Source organism: Oncorhynchus clarkii, chromosome 22 (genome assembly GCF_045791955.1).
Source record: "Oncorhynchus clarkii lewisi isolate Uvic-CL-2024 chromosome 22, UVic_Ocla_1.0, whole genome shotgun sequence".
Classification (NCBI taxonomy): domain Eukaryota; kingdom Metazoa; phylum Chordata; class Actinopteri; order Salmoniformes; family Salmonidae; genus Oncorhynchus; species Oncorhynchus clarkii.
In genome coordinates, this window is record NC_092168.1 from 19,416,323 (window position 1) to 19,438,029 (window position 21,707).

Below are 21,707 nucleotides of genomic sequence, written 5' to 3' on the forward strand. Positions count from 1 at the left end.
CAGCCAGGGATGATGTGCCCTTTACTTTATATACTGTCATTACAGTGATCACACCCAACCTACCTTATGACTAGGATAAAAACCTCTCTTGCAACATTTGGTAATGTAAATAATTTGTGGTGACACTTGAACCCTCGTCATAAGGGCGACATAATCGCTGACTCATGTTACTATCAGTTGACCTACCCTTACTTCTTGACATTACAGTTAGACTTATGTCTTCATCCACACGATTCATTTTGTTTTCCATTTTGATAATGGTGACTAACTTGGACTTGGAACTACTTGGACACACCCTTTAAACCAATCCAATTTGTCTTCTTCAATTTATCATGTTATGGGGTTATAATATAGTATGCCCTCACATTGTTGATTTTGAATTATGTTTGTTTTTCAGGCCTGACAAATGTCAAGTCTCCTATCTCAATGAAATTAACGCTGCCTTCCCCCTGACATTTCTCTAAACAAGCTACGACTGAGCCTCTACTCGGGTCAACCTGCCCGTTTTCTTCATTACCAAGAAGTTAGGCACACCACCAGTGTTGAGTAATTCAGCTCATTATCCAAATTAAGAGGCCAAAATGTGTTGGTACATTTTGTGCCAGGCTCTACAGTACATGTATTGGGTGAGCTGAAAAAGCTGATCTATTGGTTGGCATCAACCAGGCTTTTTTTAATGTATTGTGGGAAGATGAACATAAATACTCCAACCTCATTGGCATTCAGTGCAAGGGCACATTGGTCTAGTCTTGAGATGCAGACATACTTTGATAGGGAGGGAGGGTGAAAGGGGAGAAATGAGAAGGGGTCTGAAAAATAACTTATGTATGCACTGTACTGTCAAATGAGGTATTTTGGTGAAGTTTCACTTGATTTTTACTATGTCCAATTCTGTGTTATTTCAAATAATGACTAGCTTGATTAGGTAGAACACAACTTGTTTACAGTTACTGTGCACCAAGGCTAACTTTTTTCAAGTTTCTAAGATCATATTTTAATGGAAAATAGTCTCTGGTGCAATAACAATGATTTTCTTTTTTATTCAGATCAAGTTTTTAGTTGCCCAACATTTGAGGCGATACGGTTGTGTCTCTAGGTGTGTTGTATTTTTGGATGGCCCACATTAGCACGGCTGGACATTGGACAATAAGTGAAGGAAATACACACTGTCTGTTGTACAGTATTTCTCTTGGCCTCACCAGGCAGATAAAATCAATAGGAACATGCTGTTTTCTCTTTCCTCTTTGGGAAGAGTTCTCCTCGCTTATTACACATCTTTGAAAAAACAAGCTGTTTTTCCCAGTTTCCACTTAAAAGAAGCACGGTGGAACAAATGAGCAGTCACTTTTTCCCCTCGTTTTACTTTTCAAAGATCTTAGGACTGACAAGCGAAGTAACTCCTGTTGCACCCAGGGTGGTGCTGTGTGTTTGCTTTGAGGGAAAGACGAGGCATGAACTTGTCGTTATTGCCCTGTGCAGTTTGTTTAGGGAGTCTAAGGACAGATGCATGTTTACACAGCCAAAGAGGGCCTAGTGGTACAGAGACGAAGACAGAATGTGGATTGCCTGCCTGCTGTGTAATTATCCCCTGGAAGAGCTTCTTCTCTCTCTGGTTATCTGCCCGGACAAAGGAATGTAAATACAAATATCTGGAGTCATAAAAACATTTCATCTCCCCTGCAAAAGCGAACCGCCATAAACCCAGAGGTTTGCATGTTTGATTAGTGTTTCCTGCCTCGTTACAAGAAGGAATTGTATCCGTGGAAGAGGTGGCAGATTGGAATGCCACGCCTGTGTTCTCATTAGCAGCAGGCTGGTGAGAGGCTATTTGTTAAGACAGCTGACCTGCTGTGGGCTGGCTGGGGCCTGAGCAAAATGGTGGGGTTGTGGAGTCTGCAGGTGTTGCTGGGCAGGGAATCCCGCAGCAATTAATAGTTGTCAGGGTGTTTGCTATCAAACCCTCACAAACAAAGCGAAATGTGGATGTTTTTTCTATTAAACAATCAGCCAAATCTATTGGCAAGACTGTGACAATGACGCACAGCAATGATTTGCACAGCAAATTATTCAGTGTTAAATAACACTGAAAGAGTGGGACCATATATTCCAGCGTTTCCCAAACTCGGTCCTCGGGACCCCAAGGGGTGAACGTTTTGGTTTTTGCTAGTGATGGGGAAACTAAGCTTCCTGAAGCCCTTGAGCATTTCCAGCCAATTGTGTCAAATAGGTTCATTACACGAGGCTTTGAGCAACATTGTTTACACTAGTGGCACGCTGGATGACTGTTGATGTTTGACAAGTTTCGATATAAGATAGAGGGTATCGATCTTGATTGTCACGTTGCAGTTGTTTGAATCATTATATGTGTGACCAGCTGTATATGATAGAAGGTAGCCTTAAGCAAACAGAGGGGTCAACTAACCTGATCTACAATGTGTAGAAAAGGAAAACCCAGTCCCTTTTGGCAGATGAAGATCAGGATGTTGAAAGTTAAGTGATCCAACCACTGGAAAGCAGGCTGTCACTCAACCCCCTCCCCATTCCTGATCTGAAGGAACGGTACTTTCACAGCAGGCTGAATCTAGCCCCAGACTGAGATGGTGATTTAACATCTTGATGGCTTGCTGTGAAGATGTTTTGATACTATTCCAAGTCATCTGTTCCCATGTCTTGTAGAACACGTGGTATGTGCGTTTGGTGGAATGCATTTAAAAATCACCGTGAAAGTCACAGCTATACTGTTTAGGGTTTTGTTGTTGAGTGCACTTACTGGAAGTCTGTCTAATTAGGTGCATTTCTTGAGAATTCTGTACATGTTGAATTCTATTCAGGACTGTTGAGAGTTACCAGCGAGGCTGTAATGTCAAATAATTTATCCGAACGCAGCGAGGGGTCTTGAACTACTAAAATTGGAGTCGTTTGGAATGTACCAGAGATAAGTTCTAACCTAGTCCAAAGCCTCCGGTTAAAGCACAACGATGACCTAAATTACACCAGAGCATTTCCATGGGATTCTGTATATCTGTGCATGGCTGTATGCCAACTTTGGCTTTCTTCCTTTCATTGCAGATGGAGCCCAGCCCGAGCTCTTCATTTTCCACGAGTTGTGTGCCCTAAAGAAGGATGAAGGGCCCTGCAAGGTGTTAAAGGAGCGCTTCTATTTCGAAATTGACACGGGCCACTGCGAGTCCTTTGAGTTCGGTGGCTGCAGAGGCAACGCCAACAATTTTGAGACCTTGGAAGCTTGTGAGGGAATGTGCCTGGTGTCTGGTGAGTTGTTGGACCCTTTCTCTGATTTCTCTGCAGGTCAAATGTGACTGTTGATATGTGAAAAATGCTTCCTTTTTCTCTGAATCTGAAACGAGCATACACATTTTGTTCGGATATGTACCTTTTGTAGTTTGTACTTATTTACTCTGTTCCCTGGTCAACTTAATCATCAGCCATGTTACCAATGTATCAAAATAGATTAGACATTATCTTTGAGACAATAAACATAATGACATCATCGACATAATTGCTTTGGAATGCAGGTTTTATTGAATGATAGTAAGTAGTTCACAGTGTCCTATCATATGTTAAAATTAGCAATATAGTTTTAGTGCTTTATGGTTCTGGGAGGAACGCTATCATTGTTTTCACTTTGATAAGACTGTCAGACCAAACATTTACTCACAAACACATTCCCATGATGCACACAGTGCCATTTCAAAGAAATGTGGATGTTTTTCTATTAAACTATCAGCAAGACTATGACGCTGTTGGCTGATTGGCCAGGTGCACAGCAAATTATTCAGTGTTAAATAACACTGAAAGAGTGGGACCATATACTCCAGCGTTTCCCAAACTCGGTCCTCGGGACCCTAAGGGGTGAACGTTTTGGTTTTTGCTAGTGATGGGGAAACTAAGCTTCCTGAAGCCCTTGAGCATTTCCAGCCAATTGTGTCAAATAGGTTCATTACGCGAGGCTTTGAGCAACATTGTTTACACTAGTGGCACCTGCTGGTGAAAGTAATTTAGAAACAGCCAAATTATTATAGATGACATCGCACACGCAGGACAGTTTTTTTTGTCTTCTACCGAAACCAATACTAAACCAATCAGGTGGTTGTTCGACGAAATGAATCTTTGGAGGTCATTGATCATATGCTTCTAATAAAGTCATATAAACATCGGGATACAGCTTCAAATGCCGTAATTTCGACGCATGACTCATCTCTCCGGTATCAACCGTAACATCACTATTTCCCCTAACACTACACAGCTGATTTAAAGTGATGAAATGCTGATGATTAGTTGATTATTTTAATAAGTTGTGTAGTGCTAGGACAATAACCAAGACATGCACCTCTTGGGGTCCTGACGACCGAGTTTGGGAAGACCTGACATACACACTGGAACCAATGTTAAATTAACACCCTACTTAGTGCAGTGGTTTCCAACTCCGTTCCTCGAGTACCCCCAACAGCACACGTTTTTGTTATATCCCCGGACAAACTCACCTGATTCACCTGATTGAGGGCCTGAGGATTAGTTGACAAGTTGAATCAGGTGTACTTGTCCAGGGCTACGATAAAAATGTGTATGCTTAGGAGTAATCGAGGACTGGAGTTGGGAACCACTGGTTTAGTATAAAACCGATTTGAATATTTCCCAGAGTGCCTTACCTTTGAGTGAATTGTAGAGTTTACCACCCATGTCTATTTGTTAGTGACAGAGACATGGTTGTTGCATTCATCACTTTTTGGGTCAAATGGACTTCACCAAATGAGATCCTAAGTGAACGTTATCATAAATAATAATAAAATACATTTAAAAAAAAAAAAATATGTATATATATACAGTGCCTTGCGAAAGTATTCGGCCCCCTTGAACTTTGCGACCTTTTGCCACATTTCAGGCTTCAAACATAAAGATATAAAACTGTATTTTTTTGTGAAGAATCAACAACAAGTGGGACACAATCATGAAGTGGAACGACATTTATTGGATATTTCAAACTTTTTTTACAAATCAAAAACTGAAAAATTGGGCGTGCAAAATTGTTCAGCCCCTTTACTTTCAGTGCAGCAAACTCTCTCCAGAAGTTCACTGAGGATCTCTGAATGATCCAATGTTGACCTAAATGACCAATCCACCTGTGTGTAATCAAGTCTCCGTATAAATGCACCTGCACTGTGATAGTCTCAGAGGTCCGTTAAAAGCGCAGAGAGCATCATGAAGAACAAGGAACACACCAGGCAGGTCCGAGATACTGTTGTGAAGAAGTTTAAAGCCGGATTTGGATACAAAAAGATTTCCCAAGCTTTAAACATCCCAAGGAGCACTGTGCAAGCGATAAAATTGAAATGGAAGGCGTATCAGACCACTGCAAATCTACCAAGACCTGGCCGTCCCTCTAAACTTTCAGCTCATACAAGGAGAAGACTGATCAGAGATGCAGCCAAGAGGCCCATGATCACTCTGGATGAACTGCCGAGATCTACAGCTGAGGTGGGAGACTCTGTCCATAGGACAACAATCAGTCGTATATTGCACAAATCTGGCCTTTATGGAAGAGTGGCAAGAAGAAAGCCATTTCTTAAAGATATCCATAAAAAGTGTTGTTTAAAGTTTGCCACAAGCCACCTGGGAGACACACCAAACATGTGGAAGAAGGTGCTCTGGTCAGATGAAACCAAAATTGAACTTTTTGGCAACAATGCAAAACGTTATGTTTGGCGTAAAAGCAACACAGCTCATCACCCTGAACACACCATCCCCACTGTCAAACATGGTGGTGGCAGCATCATGGTTTGGGCCTGCTTTTCTTCAGCAGGGACAGGGAAGATGGTTAAAATTGATGGGAAGATGGATGGAGCCAAATACAGGACCATTCTGGAGAAAAACCTGATGGAGTCTGCAAAAGACCTGAGACTGGGACGGAGATTTGTCTTCCAACAAGACAATGATCCAAAACATAAAGCAAAATCTACAATGGAATGGTTCAAAAATAAACATATCCAGGTGTTAGAATGGCCAAGTCAAAGTCCAGACCTGAATCCAATCGAGAATCTGTGGAAAGAACTGAAAACTGCTGTTCACAAATGCTCTCCATCCAACCTCACTGAGCTCGAGCTGTTTTGCAAGGAGGAATGGGAAAAAATTTCAGTCTCTCGATGTGCAAAACTGATAGAGACATACCCCAAGCGACTTACAGCTGTAATCGCAGCAAAAGGTGGCGCTACAAAGTATTAACTTAAGGGGGCTGAATAATTTTGCACGCCCAATTTTTCCGTTTTTGATTTGTTAAAAAAGTTTGAAAAATCCAATAAATGTCGTTCCACTTCATGATTGTGTCCCACTTGTTGTTGATTCTTCACAAAAAAATACAGTTTTATATCTTTATGTTTGAAGCCTGAAATGTAGCAAAAGGTCGCAAAGTTCAAGGGGGCCGAATACTTTCGCAAGGCACTGTATATATATATATATATATAATGCAACACGATACCAAAAGTGTTTCATAAGGCCTTACTTTGAAGGCCTAGTTTTACTTTAATACAAGGGTCTGAACCTCATACACAGCACATCGAACCAAAACCACTCATTGGTGTAACATAACCCCACTCTTGGTGTTAATAACCATTGTTGAATCAAAACCACACCCATCATTGTCTAATTTCTAGCATGCTCTACTGCAGATATACATTTTTAAAAATAGTTTTTGCAGGTATATTGATTGATTGATTTATCTCATGCTTCATAAAGATGAATAACATACCTTTTCTAAACTAATCCAATCAGTTCGATTTTTTTGCATCCCTTACTGAAATGGTTGTTCCAGTTTGAAAGGCGTAACGTAAACAAACCGTTCTTTAAAATGTTAAGGGTCCTGAACAGTCATTCTGAAAATGACTTTTTTCTCTCATGGCTAACTACCAGGAAGTTTGGAAAGACAGGCTGTGGGTGGGGAGCTCATATTTTTGAGCTCGCCTTGACTGACAGCTCTTTGAAACGCCTATGTCAAGCAACTTGGATGCAGTGAGAAGTGTTGCAGTAATATATTCTCAATCAAAGTTGGTGATACACAAAGTAACTCAAACATCGAAATTGCATCAATGATATACAGTGATTTTTTGGAAAGTATTCAGACCCCTTCCCTTTTTCCACATTTTGTTACATTACAGCCTTATTTTAAAATGGATAAAATTATATATTTTTCTTCATCAATCTACATCTGGAAGAAACCTGGCACCATCCCTACGGTGAAGCATGGTGATGGCAGCATCATTATGTGGGGATGTTTTTCAGGGACTGGGAGACTAGTCAGGATTGAGGGAAAGATGAACGGATTAAAGTACAGAGAGATCCTTTATGAAAACCGGCTGTAGAGCGCTCAGGACCTCAGACTGGTGCGGAGGCTCACCTTCAAACAGGACACAGTGGCAAGAAAAAGTATGTGAACCCTTTGGAAATATCTAGATTTCTGCATAAATTGGTCATACAATTTGATCTAATCTTCATCTAGGTCACAACAATAGACAAACACAGTCTGCTTAAACACACAAACAGCAATTATATGTTTTCATGTCTTTATTGAACACACCGTGTAAACATTCACAGTGCAGGGTGTAAAAAGCATGTGAACCCTTTGATTTAAATAACTGGTTGACCCTCCTTTGGCGGCAATAACTTCAAGCAAACATTTTCTATAGTTGTGGATCATACCTGCATATCGGTCAGGAGGAATTTTGGACCATTCCTCTTTACAAAACCATTTCAGTTCAGCAGTATTGTTGGGATATCTGGCGTGAACTGCTCTCTTGGGGTCAAGCCACAGCATCGCAATTGGGTTGAGATCAGGACTGGGCCACTCCAGAAGGTGTATTTTCTTCTGTTGAAGCCATTCTGTTGTTGATTTGGTTCGTTTTCCTGTTGCATCACCCAACTTCTTTTGAGCTTCAATTGGTGGACAGATGGCCTTACATTCTCCTGAAAAATGTCTTGATAAACTTGGGAATTCATTTTCCCGTCAATGATAGCAAGCTGTCCAGGCCCTGAGGCAGCAAAGCAGCCCCAAACCATGATGCTCCCTCCACAATACTTTACAGTTGGGATGAGGTTTTGATGTTGGTGTGCTGTGCCTTTTTTCCTCCACAGATAGTGTTGTGTGTTCCTTCCAAACTACACAACTGTAGTTTAATATGTCCACAGAATATTTTTCCAGTAGCGCTGAGGAACATCCAGGTGTACTTTTGCAAACTTCAGATGTGCAGCAATGTTTTTTTGGGATAGCAGTGGCTTCTTCCGTGGTGTCCTTCCATAAACATCATTCTTGTTTAGTATTTTACGTATCGTAGACTCATCAACAGAGATGTTAGCATGTTCTAAAAATTTCTGTAAGTCTTTAGCTGATACTCTAGGATTCTTCTTAACCTCATTGAGTATGTGCTCTTGCAGTCGTCTTTGCAGGGCGGCTACTCCTAGGGAGAGTAACTGTGCTGAACTTTCACCATTTACAGACAATTTATCTTATATTCTGTGGACTGATGGACTGAACATCAAGGCTTTTAGAGATACTTTTGTAACCCTTTCCAGCTTCATGCAAGCCAACAATTCTTAATCTTAGGTCTTCTGAGATCTATTTTGTTAGAGGCATGGTTCACATCAGGCAATGCTTCTTGTGAATAGCAAACTAAAAGTTTGTGAGTGTTTTTTAAAGGGCAAGGCAGCTCTTACCAACATCTCCAATCTTGTCTCATTGATTGGACTCCAGGTTAACTGACTCCAATTAGCTTTTGGAGAAGTATTTTAGCCTAGGGGTTCACACATACTTTTTCCAACCTACACTGTGAATGTTTAAATTATGTATTTAATATAGACAAGAAAATACTATAATTTGTGTGTTATTAGTTTAAGCACGCTATGTTTGTCTATTGTTGTGACTTGTGATCAGATCAAATTTGATGACAAATTTATGCAGAAATCCAGGTAATTCCAAAAGGGTTCACATACTTTTTCTTGCCACCGTAGACCCTAAGCACACAGCCAAGACAACGCAAGAGTGGTTCTGAAGTCTCTGAATTTCCTTGAGTGGCCCAGCCAGAGCCTGGACATGAACTGTTCAGCGATGCTCCCCATCCAGCCTGACAGAGCTTGAGAGGATCTGCAGAGAAGATTGCGAGAAACTCCCCATATACAGGTGTGCCAAGCTTGTAGCGTCATACCCAAAAAGACTTGAGGAGTAATCGCTGCCAAAGGTGATTCAACAAAGTACTGAGTAAAGGGTCAGAATGCTTATGTAAATGTGATATTTAAGTTTTTTATTTTTTTATCCATTTAAATTTTTTTGCCAGTTTTTCCTTTGTCATTATGGGGCATTGTATGTAGATTGATGAGGGGGAAAAACTGTTTAATCAATTTTAGAATAAGGCTGTAATGTAACAAAAGGTGGAAATAGTCAAGGAGTCTGAATACTTTCCGAATGCACTGTATCTGCTTAGTTCTCATCACATGCTTCATCGACACTAGAGCATTTGACTATGGCTCCAGTAAGATTTTCAACTCAGCATCTCTGCACCTTCATTTCTCCTCGATGTAATGTGGTGTATTTTTCTTACCTCCACTTTCCCCTCTCGCTCTCTCCTTTTTTTTCTCCAGTCAATTCACCTTTCTCTCCACATCTATTTTACATCTATCTATTCATGACTGTGTCAGCAGCCCACACTATCTTCCTCCATGCCTAAGTATGTCTTCTCTCTCTTCCTTTCTCCAGCTTTTCAGTCAGTCTCTCTAAGCACTCCAGTCTTAGTGCCACCACTTTTTTTTCTATGATTCACAATTTCCCTTGAAGTCAATTGACTGGGTGCGAAGGGTCCTTAGTGTAGATTTGTATTTGATTTCAGTGAACAGTATGTCTCAGTAGCCCATTCCCTATACTGCACTTTTTCACATTTCCCAGCTATCATCTTTTCAAATGACCCAGTAGCTAGTACCCATTTCTCCCCCTTTTCAGTTTCTCAATAATGTTATCTCTCTCTCTCTGCCCTCTCCATCTCTCTTTGTCCATCTCCCCCCAGCTGACAAGAGTCCCTGTCACCTGGATGAGGCTCCGGGGCCATGCCGAGGTCTGGTGACGCGCTACTTCTTTGACAGCCAGAGCCAGGAGTGCAAGCACTTCTACTACGGAGGCTGCTTCGGCAACGCCAACAACTTCAAGAGTATGAAAGAGTGCCAGGCCAGGTGCCAGAACCCAGGTAGTTCGGCATCGAACACTGTTCTTCAAAACACTGCGTGACACCCAAGTAGTCTAAAAGGGACCAACCAATCATATGGTTTGCAAGAAAGATTTGATCAGTGAGGCTAATCAATATTTTCAAATGTAAGGGAAAAGGTTTGGACTTACGGCCATAGCAGCACTATCAAGGCTTCTTTTAATAGAAATGTGCTAGGGGAGTATATTACTTCTTCAAAGTGCATTAATGTCATTGTTGTGATGCCTGGGCTTTTAGGCAGTCCAAATAGACCAAAAGACCAAATACCCACAGGAGAGTCATTTCAATGTAGTTGCCCAGTCGATGTTGCTCTACCTTGCAAATGATCTTGTTGATGGATTTTTTTCAAACCATCAAGTCATGCTTCATCTTCATTTTGCATTTAGATCAGTTTTTTTTGGCCTTTTGAGCATAGTTAATTATTTTAGTCCAATTTGAATTTATTTATATCATTTATTTACTGCATTTGTCAAAGAAAATATCGGATAAATTGTTCTACTGTGACCAACGCTAGCTGGAAGTCTGTGTTAATATAAATGGACAAACAATGTAAAAAAAAAAAAAAAGTATTGACGACAACTCAAAGATAATTACATTTTCATTCTTTCATCAGAATCTTTAATCCATCTTCATTGGGCTCAAAATAATTTCTCTCTTTAATAAATCTGAATCCATAAGTATAATAACAACTGTATGTTGTACAGTATATCATATTACAATAGTTCCTCGGTAAACAGGTTTTAACAATAGTAAACTGTTTGTATTATATTACATTTCTATTACATGATGTAACTTATTATGTAAGTAAACTCTAATGTTTTGGTTTCATGGCAGAAAACGCCAATGTGGCCCCTAAATTGGATGTGACTCCTAAATTGGAGGTCACCGTCCCAAAACCCACTAGTAAACCTAATGTACAACCTGTCAAAGTAACTGGTAAGACAATGTTTATGTATTTTTATTTCTTAAACAAATGTTAGCTCTAGTAATTGATTAAAGAAGACAATTAAGTGTGCAGTAGCACCAAAGATATTTCAGGCAGGCCTAATCTGATTTAACAAAATGTTTCAATAATCAGACAAAGTAATTGTTTCATTTGTGCATTAATGTTGCATGTAGCCCTACAGTAATTCTTCATGATACTGTACATAGCCTCAGTATATTAAACTCTTTGTCCAAGAAGCTTTTCATTTTCCCAGCATGCCAGTCTGTCTGCCCTTCTGATTGGCAGGGCCAGGAAAGTGGGGTTGTGGGGTCTCTGAAGACTATGAACCACAGACACTAAGTGGAAGGGCTGATATCCTGTCAGCTCTGTTTAAGGCAATTCTGAGGGAGAGAGGAAAAAGCTGAGGGAGAAGGTTTATAGAGAGAGTAGAAATGACAACACCATGTACCCTTGTGGAACTGTTTCGCTACAGTATATATCTCTTCTGTCATGGTGAGTTGATATTAACTCCTAAGTTAACTACAGTATCACAACTTCTAATACTGGTAAAAGGAAGGAGAAATGCATGCTCCAGTCTCATATTGAAAGCAGCATGTGAATATGCTGAATATTTCCTCTTTCAGATGAGTTTGCTTTAAGCGCCTCCCACATGCAGCAGAATCATCAACACCAGGCCACAGGTTAGTACTGTAACCCAGGAATGCAGTCATTTCTCATGTGTACTATTGCACACATACCATGCTGCAACTGCAATAGCTAGGTAAGAGGGACAGTCATTTTATATGCGCCATTTCAGAAGCAGTTAGGTAAACAAACCACAACGTATAAAGCCAGCATATCGCCCACCATATCCTTCTTCCATGTAACACTGATTCACTGCTATTAAAATGGGAGGGTATGGGTGTATGAGGCGTGAGTAAGTACTCATAGACCACCACGGTCTGATACAGTCACAACACAGTAAAAAGGGGGCACAGGGAGTCTGCCATCCCTCAGTCACAGACAAGTAGTTATGATTCATGTTACAAAATTCCACCCAGGTCAGTGAATTCAGGAAAGGAGTGTTTCTGTATTCGTATTTGTCATTCCAGTGAAGTGATATAGGATAGCTACAGTACTCCCGTAACCCAAGGCTGACATCTTGTGGCTATTCCACAGTTTGACTCTTGAGGTAGTAAAAACAATGTTTCCTTTGTTGAGGTCAATTTCAAATGTAAAAGAAAAAGTAGTAGAATCAAGTACCCACTGGGTATAGATGTCAATTCAATGTCTATTCCATGTTAGTTCAGTGTAATTTCATTGACATTGTGTGGAAATAACCTTGTTTCAGCCAGTGTGTGCCTAGTGGGTAGTCACTTTTACAGTAGATTACCATTAACCTCATTTCCATAAAGCTAAAATAAAAAAATGCTTTTATTAAAGTATGTTCTATCAGAGTTGCATTGGCGATTTAGCCTACACACTTTCTTTAGTGTTATACAATGTGTCTTTGGTATTATGGAGTCATTGTTGTACGTCATTTCAGTTTACTATTGCCTTTGTGTAATTCTTTCAGACTTCAGTCCTCCAGAGTTCTGTCTCAGTACCAATGACAAGGGCACGATGTGTGACAGAGAGGAGAGGAGAACGGGAAGGAGATATGCGTACAACCCCAAGACAAAGAGATGTCATTGGTTGCGTAACAGGGGCTGTGGGGGCAACAAGAACAACTTTGTCCTCAAGAGACACTGCATGAAGATGTGTATGAAGCCGAGTAAGATCCAAGTTTGCGTTTTCTCCAACACCGGTCCTTTAGAGCTACTGGGTGTGCAGGCTTTTGTTCCCACCCAGCATTAGCACACCTGATTCAAATGATCAACATCCAGACTGAAGACCATGATTAATTGATTATTTGAAACAGGTGTGTTAGTGCCACACTTGTTTCACTCTTTGAACTCTCGTTTAAAAATCAGGTGTGTTTTTGCTAAATAGCATTTACCTTAGGAATGCAATGTTTCTTTCTTGACTTGTGCCATAGAGAAGTGTTTGAAAGATTGCAACTTGTCATTTGTGTTGTGCCATTTCCAGATCCCACTCACAAAAGGAAGACCATCAGGATAAAGAAGAACACCAACATCTTATTTCAAACTGTCTAAATCAAGGCCTTGTATTAAATCATTCTTACACTACTTTTTAATTACACTTTCTTTTTTTTATTCTTATTTGACTGTGGTATTATGTTGTCGTCTTACAGCAATTGTATAAAAGGCTTGTTTTGGCCTATTATGTAATTTTGTTATTTTAACCTTTTAGCTCTTTGTAAGAGGAGTGGTTTTGTAATATCAAAATTGTAGACATTTTTTCCCTTGTCACATCCTAAAAAACGGTATATCATTGTAATTTTTTTCCTGAGGACACCAGACAAGTTTGTTTTTATTGACAAATGATTAACATTAAGGAACCCAATAGCACTGCACTGCCCATGAAATATAAAGCTCTATCATTTACATGATCAGTGTAAGTATTTAAGATCATTCCTTCATGTGAGTAAATGCACATTTAAATGTTTTTAACATGGTTGGAAAGAACATATATAATCAACCAATTGGAGCCTAAATAAAATGTTGCATAGTCATCCACATTGCATTTCTGGATATTTTCATTCTGTTCAAAGCACCCTTTTATATTGCATTATGTATGCAATTGGAATTTGCTCCGCTGATAAGACTGTTATTCAGACACAAGGGGGCAGTGTTGTATTATCAGAATTTGACTGGAGGGTGTTAGCAAATATAATTAAAAGTTTACCTTATTCATCTGTGGTGAAGACCCTTTCATTTGTGTCTGTTGTTAACTAGTTACTGGCTAGCTAGGTCTTCAGCCAGCATGGAACGAAAGAGGGGACAGATCATTCAAAACTTAAATGCAGTTGTCAAGTCAGCACATCCATCGGTGCTGCTGAAAACCACATCACAAGAGACCTACCAAACGGGAGATGTATAAAAATATTAACATCATACTTTGATCTGGTTTCCTTCAAATATCATCCAATTTCATGATAAACAGGACCGTTAATAACTAGACTTGAGCTGAAACCACTGCCATCATTATATTTCCCAGCATGCTCTATTGCAGGTTGATTTTAGGAATTGTTTCAATATCTATGTTTTTGCATGTGCATTGATTGAACAATTCAACTTATATTTATTAAATATAAATTATATGAATTGATTTAATACCTTGTCAAAAAACTTTTTAACTTGAATGTCATTTTAATTATGTATGCATAACCAAATAAAATAACCTACAAATTCACAAGGTTGGAAATCCCCACTCTGGCTGGATTTCAATAGGAAATTGCACCTCACTTTGCAAGCCAGCATAATGTAACAGGTTCTGTAAATAACCCAACACAAGTTAGTTTTAACCATAATTTGGGTTTTCATTCATGTTGGCTTGATCAAGCAGCTGAATCCTTTTTTTAAGGGTCCCGAACAGCCATTCTGATTCCCATGTAAAATAGCCTTTTGAGTGACTAAAATATCACCCATAAAATTTGTTTTGCATATAAATGCTCAAACAAAGTAAAAGTATTTGTGGAAAGGTCTGGGACTTCATTGTCTGGTGCAGGGGTTGGGATTTGGGTTAGCGGGGTTGGTGGCGGTGGCCCTTGCCTTGCCGGCATAGGAATTGGGGCAGGTTTTAAAGAAGTGGCCCCTTTCCCCACTCAGGTTGCAGGATCATGTTACAGATTCTGCAGACGATGGCCATGCAGGTAGCGCCCAGACGGCCAAGTTGGCCGCAGTTCCTGCATCGTTTGCGCATGCCATGTAGTGGACCGGAGCATGATGGTACTGGGAGATGTTAGACTCCACCCACTCCTGTTGGGTCTGGTTCAACTGAACCAGCCATTTTCGTGCCCCAGTCCAGACATTGTCTTCGTCCAGGACCCTCCTAGCCACTGCCTTGAGTGGCAAAATGGTGTAAACCGAACTTCTATGTCATACACTTGGATGCTTTTGTTGTGGAATTGGACTGTAACTATATACTTATGATTATGTGTCTGAGAGTGCAATTACTGTGAAATGGGACCTTTTGTCTTTACAATTTCTGTATTTTAATCTAAACTGTTCTAGTAACTGGGGTGTCTTGAAACTGGCTTCAAATTATTCCTGGCCCTAGGGGTTTCACCAGGCAGTTCTCAAAGCCCATACCTCTCTGTAGAACTGCCCTGCTGAATTCCAGGCGGGTCATGGTTTCTGGTCTGGCGGTTGTTATTGCTGCTCCAGCTGCTCCCCAGCGATTGGCGGCGCTCCGTCCTTGGCAGCCTCCTCGATGGGGATTAGTGACAGCCTCACCCCGTTGTAGCTGTGCATCACTCCTGGGTTCATCTCAGTCATTTTGTTCAGGTTGGGTGGGGGGGATTTGAAGAAGGACGGTGTTGATCTACTCCGGTCCTGCAGGGGGAGGAAGGACAAACCTCAGAGTGAGCAGACACACCTGGAAGCCTGTGACCTTTAGGTCAATGGAGGCACTCCCTTGTGGTCTGCTCACTCCAGGCATAGGTTGGTGTCTTTGATATTTTCTTCACGCCTCTGGTTCTGGTGGTGATACTGTCTGGTCTTTTCTCTCTTTCTATTGGTCTTCTGCTGGTTCTGGACAGGTCGGTGGTTGCCTAAGGAGGGCAGATGTAAAAAAAAAAAAAGAAAGGCAGGGGAGGAGGGCTGCAGGCCAAGGGTAGAAGGAGTAAGGCCCGCCTCGGCAGCACTCTACTCGCCTCAAGGCCTGCAGTCTGTCATTTCCTCCACAGGCAGCTGGTCTGGTGCTGGGATTTGGGGTGGTCCATGGAGTCAGGTCATGCCGCGGTCAGGCCACAGTTAAATTTTTGTCTTCCCCAGTCCTTCCAGGATTTCCGGCCTTGTCCGCTGGACCAGTGAGACTGCGCCAGCCGTGGTCAAGCCACCGTTACCTTTGCTGCCTCCTGGTCCATCCAAAGAAAAGGATAATGAGAGAGAGGATAGAGAGAGAGACACAACCCCAGAAAATATCATCCATGCAGGGTTGTGCATAATGAAGAGAAACCAGAGTCAATTGCATCAATAATTATACATCTCCCGTTTGGCATGTTTCTTGTGATGCGTTGACTTGACAACTGACAGAGTTTTGAACGACCCTTCACCCCCTTTTGTTCTATGCTGGCTGAAGACCTAACTAGGCAGTAACTTGCTTTTAGATAGCCATTTTTTGCTATTTCTGTTGATTTTGTTAAGTTTGTATACTGCAATGTATAATTTTCTTTAAATATTATTGCACAATACATATTCTAGTAGAAAAATATGTACATTATCTTTTGCATATTTCAACAAGGTGGGTACTATCACTTTGGGATTTGTGTAAGCTTTTAAGAAACTCATACAATTTTATACAGTTCATTAAAGCAATAAAAACAATTCAACCCTAACTAGTGATACCAGATCAACAGAACAGATGAACCGGAATGACATTTACTCTCACAGGTGGCCAAAAAGTACTTAATTAAATCCACACCCCTACTAAGCCAAGCCTCCAGTCTTCTGATCTGATCCGTTGGGTCCTATCTCAATTACACAGCATCAACTAATCAACCTTGCTCTTTTTTAACAAATGCCTGCAACCCAGCAGTTGGGTCATCCAAACAACCCAATATTTTTTAGAGTGTAAGCCCTCAAAATAAGGCCTCATGAAAAACATTGTAATGTGTCAAATATTAACATTTCCAGGACAACATATTCACATAGAATCTCACTTTTTGAATTCTGTCGGAGTGATAAGGTGATGAATGCAACAACCATCTCTCTGTCACTAGCAAATTCAGTCATGTGTTGTAACATTAAAAGTCACATGAAAGGTCAAGCACTCTGGGAAATATGCAAATTAAGCTTTACATTAAGCAGTGTGTTGATTTAGCAATGTTCAGTGTCCTGTAAGGCAGTGGAGGCTGTTGAGGGGAGGACGGCTCATAATAATGTCTGGAACGGCGCAAATGGAATGGCATCAAAAACATGGAATCCATCTGTTTGATGTATTTGATACCATTCCATCTATTTTGTTCCAGTTATTTCCACGAGCCCGTGCTCCCCAATTAAAGTGCCACCCTACCTCCTATGCTATTCGGATCCACATTTTCGGTGTTAATTTAACACAGGGGAATTTGCTGTGTAGCTAATGGCTTCAAGGGTCAGGGTTAGTTGTAGCAAGCCTAAGGCGGTCTGGGTGCAGTACTGGGAATGTGAATTATGGGCCCACCAAGCCTGTTCCCCAGGACTACCATACCACTATCGCAACTGACTTACTCATACACACACACACACACACACACACACACACACAAACATTCAGTTGTTTACTTCAGATGGTGTTGTTTAGTAGTCAGACATTATTGTTTAGTTGAAAATGGCCAGTTAGTGGAGTGTAAAAATAATAATATTATTTCTTCCAAACAGAATTTTAAACATGGCAATGTTGTTCTCATGTTCTCAACAAAGGCTTTCAATATGTTGTTATATGTCATGATTTATGCATTTTTTTTTACTTTAAAATGTCAACCCAAGCCCTATTACAACTGACCTCAGGGGTTTGCTGGTGGGGGTAAATTGTAACATTTCACTCCTTGTATTTGAGACAAAGTCACACCTTGTCCGTTCAATTTAGAGATATATTACCTATACCAATTTGTAGAAGACCAATGTAAGTTGCTCATACCACATTTTTAATGTCTTAGCTCAAACAATCTCAGAGAAATTGACAAAAATGCAAAAAGTGTTGCACCATCCCTAGTCTCCCCTATAGGCTACATATAGGCCTAAATATTTCAATAATATTGACATCAATTTCATGTTCATTCAATTTAGTTTTATTTTGCTATTTGGCTACTGTAATTTCTGCCTAAATATATTTCATTATGTGTAGCCTAACATGTGCGCAATGGTATGCAAAATGTTGATTTAGTGCATTATTATAGGCTAAGCATTAGAATAAGCTGCCTGAATATTTGCAGCCAGATGTGATACTATTTCTCTAGGAGCTGATCCGTCGTCAGTATTGTGGAATAATTCTAATGTTAAAATAAGATTTGGGTGGAGACAGATGACCCGAGAGCAGCGCTGCCTTTCTTTCGATCCTATCAGTATCGACGCATGCCTCAACGACGCACTTTTTAAGTTCCATCGCTATTGGGAAACCGGGCCCAACCCGCGAGACAACCAACCCGGTCTCCCCTACATGCCGTCGGCGTCTGTTACGCGTGAATGATATTAAAGCTTGGTGGGTTCTCCCGAAGCGCTGTGGGCTAATTCGTGATGTAAAAGGAAGTCGGCTAACAATAGTGGGTGGCTTCCAACAACCTGACAGCAGTCCTAGTCTGACACTTTATTCATTGAGCGTTGGGATCCGTTGCGTTTGGTTCACTATCACCGCCCCGAAGGTTGCATTTGGAAAGCTGTCTCTGGAGTGTTTGGTCGGCTTATGTGACTTTCTAAGTCACGTTGTCATTGGATTTTAAGCTCTTGTCATCAGGTAAGAAATATTCGAATAGCCTATGATGGCCATATTTACAGATCTATTTTAAGATGACTATTTTCCAGTTTTATCCATGCATAGGCATTTGCATTAATTAAATCAATAGCCTATGAATATACAATTCAAGACCATAATAATCGGAAAGAGTATGTTGTAATGAGTTACATTTCTGTCGGATTAATATTGTCCTGAAATCGGTTTTTGGATTTCAGTGCACTGTCTACATGGATAGACTACTGTATTTCTTGTAGTACTCAAAAATCAATTGCGCACCGCAGATAGGCTAGTCATTTGCAGTAATATTTTGCATAATTCCATGGGGAAATGAGAACACATTCAAGAGAAGGCTTGGTCGATACCCCTGTGAAAGAAGATCAGGAATTAGGTCAATAACGAGGCTATAGCCTATTACCTGGAATAGCCTATGAATACTTAATCATTAGGTTATGTTAGTGTTAAACGGATTTGTTTAATCTATGACAACCTTTCCAATAAAGAGTTTTAATTTTAAAGGAATCGAAAGGATTGGAACAGAAAACAATGCAAGCCCAGTAAGCAAAATTAGTTGAAAATGTGTATTTTAGAAATATTTTCCAGACGTTGACATCCCCTGCATTTCAGGTGCAGAATGAAAGGTTAGAAATGACCAAAATGTAAATGTAAAACAAACACTAGCAAAGCATGCTGGGTTTTATTTTCTAATAAACTCCACACCCAAACAAGTACAAATTTGGTCGGTGTGGACCAGATCCAAATTTGAACGAATCATAGACGTCTAAGCTATGTTTTACAAGTTTGAAAATCACAGTACAGTAGGGAACAGTTTAGTACAGTACAGCACAGTAGAACACAATAATACAGTACAATACGGTACAGGACAGAGTTTTATTCAGGGTACAGTACATTACAGTACAGTAGGGTTCAGTACAGTATAGTACAGTAGAGTTTAATTCAGTAGAGTATGTTAAAGTACAGTACAGTACAGTACAGTACAGTACAGTACAGTAGAGATTAATTTATTAGAGTACAGTAGAGTGCAGTAGACACAGTAAAGTATGGTACAGTAGAGTACAGTATCGTTTAATTCAGTACAGTACAGTAGAATGCCCTATAGTTTAATTCAGTAGAGTACAGTACAATACAGTACAGTTTAATTCAGTACAGTACAGTAGAGTGCCGTATAGTTTAATTCAGTAGAGTACAGTACAATACAGTACAGTTTAATACAGTACAGTAGAATGCCGTATAGTTTAATTCAGTAGAGTACAGTACAATACAGTACAGTTTAATTCAGTACAGTACAGTAGAATGCCGTATAGTTTAATTCAGTAGAGTACAGTACAGTTTAATTCAGTACAGTACAGTAGAGTGCAGTATAGTTTAATTCAGGAGAGTACAGTACAGTTAAGTTCAGTGAAGTACATTAGAGTAGAGTAGGGTACAATACAGTACACTAATATACTTTTATTTACTTTACTGTAACTATAGTATACTCTGTGGTAGTGTACTGTACTTTTCTTTATTGTGAACTGTAATGTACTGAATACTGTGCTGTCCAAACTGTACTGTGCTGTCCACCCGTGCTATCTCGGGCCTATATTTAGGACAAACGTAGGCTGGTCCAGACATTGAAATCCAAGCCGGTCTAAATCTGAACCAAATATAGTCTATGATTGGTTCAGATTTGGTCCGATCCGGACCAGAAATCAACGTCTGAGGACATGACCAAAAAAAGACGTCCAAAAGATGTTGCCTGGTGGTAAATGCTTAGTGGGAGGTAGCCTATCATTAAGGTTGCACTGCAGCATGCGTCATTATAGGTTTATAAGGAAGACAACCTACAATATGTAATTATTTTTTAACTCAGGCTTTATTCAATATATGTTTTTACAACCTTGTATGGGTCCTTATATGGAACCTTTTCAAACTTTATAGTGGAAGCTGCACATAAAGTGTAAGTGTTAGGCAACCAATTTGTTTTAATTTAGGCCATGATATGGTAGGTAACCTATAAATCCTAAATTGTCATCATAACCATGTTATTCCTAAACAAAAAGTAATTTACTGGGCATTCCGTAAGTGTATGCATATTGCTGTTTGAGAATGAGTTGACTGGAGACTTTTTATATTTGGCCTGAACATTGAGTCTTGTAATATCATCCACTGTCTTCAGACACAGGGAAAATTGGGTTTTCCACAGACACTGTTACATTTGAAAACAGACATGAAATGCAGACATTTATTTTTACATGGCACAGCACATACAGTTGAACTGAACTTTTACTGACAGCATTGCAGCGGTGTCATTCTTGGTGTACCCGAACACTGTTTGGCACCAGTGCTATCTCAAGTTGTTGTTGAATCAGCTGCATTGTTATGTAAGGCACAGATTGGACATGATGAAATATTGTGGGGAAGCTAGAGGGAAGACCATGATGAAGATGATGATGCTCACATCAGATCTTGCCACGATACGATGAGAAATGCAGAGATATTACTCCTTCAAGGAGAGGATAGAGTAGACATGTACAAACCAAGTACTATAGATCATTCAAGTCCATCAGGACACTTTGGACATTGTAAAGCCTTTCCAGATGCATTTTGCTGACACTGTATTCCTCATCTCCCCCCCCCCAACAACCATAATTTGCACCCTTTTAAACTCACAAGCACTCTCACAAGTCTAATTACTTATTACACATCCACAATAACCCACTAGCATGAAGAAAATAACATGTCGCAAAATATTATTGCTTCTTTCAACATTTATGACATTTTTCATGATTTTTGTTGTGTTCCATTTAAAAGCGTGCTGAGGAAAATATGCTGTTTCACTGCATGGACTGGGGATATAGGACAGCCGGAGAAGGTTCTTCAGTCTGAATATCTCATGAGATGCCAACTGACAGAAGTGTCTAATAAATCCGCAAGGATTAATAGCCAAGTGTTCGCAGTAAACATACAGATGTAGG

At 40.1% G+C, this 21,707-nt stretch overlaps 2 protein-coding genes across 8 annotated transcripts in view; both read left to right on the plus strand.

Moving 5' to 3' along the window:
- The window catches only part of LOC139380087 (tissue factor pathway inhibitor-like), a 53,400-nt gene extending 39,459 nt beyond the window's left edge, over positions 1 to 13,941 (plus strand). Inside the window, exons 3-8 of the mRNA XM_071122550.1 lie at positions 3,070 to 3,270; positions 10,059 to 10,235; positions 11,088 to 11,189; positions 11,823 to 11,879; positions 12,755 to 12,952; positions 13,267 to 13,941. Coding sequence (XP_070978651.1) covers positions 3,070 to 3,270; positions 10,059 to 10,235; positions 11,088 to 11,189; positions 11,823 to 11,879; positions 12,755 to 12,952; positions 13,267 to 13,334 — 803 coding nt within the window. The 3' untranslated portion in view covers positions 13,335 to 13,941. The remainder of the gene's footprint in view (positions 1 to 3,069; positions 3,271 to 10,058; positions 10,236 to 11,087; positions 11,190 to 11,822; positions 11,880 to 12,754; positions 12,953 to 13,266) is intronic.
- A 4,398-nt stretch (positions 13,942 to 18,339) lies between these two features.
- LOC139380527 (calcitonin gene-related peptide type 1 receptor) overlaps positions 18,340 to 21,707 on the plus strand; it is a 59,581-nt gene continuing 56,213 nt past the window's right edge. For 2 of the 7 annotated variants that reach the window (XR_011628442.1, XM_071123262.1), the window contains exon 1: positions 18,592 to 18,732. The gene's annotated coding sequence lies outside the window, so the exon portion shown is untranslated. Of the gene's footprint in view, positions 18,733 to 21,707 lie in introns of all 7 variants that reach the window. The other 5 variants (XM_071123263.1, XM_071123261.1, XM_071123264.1 and 2 more) reach the window with 5 other exon arrangements.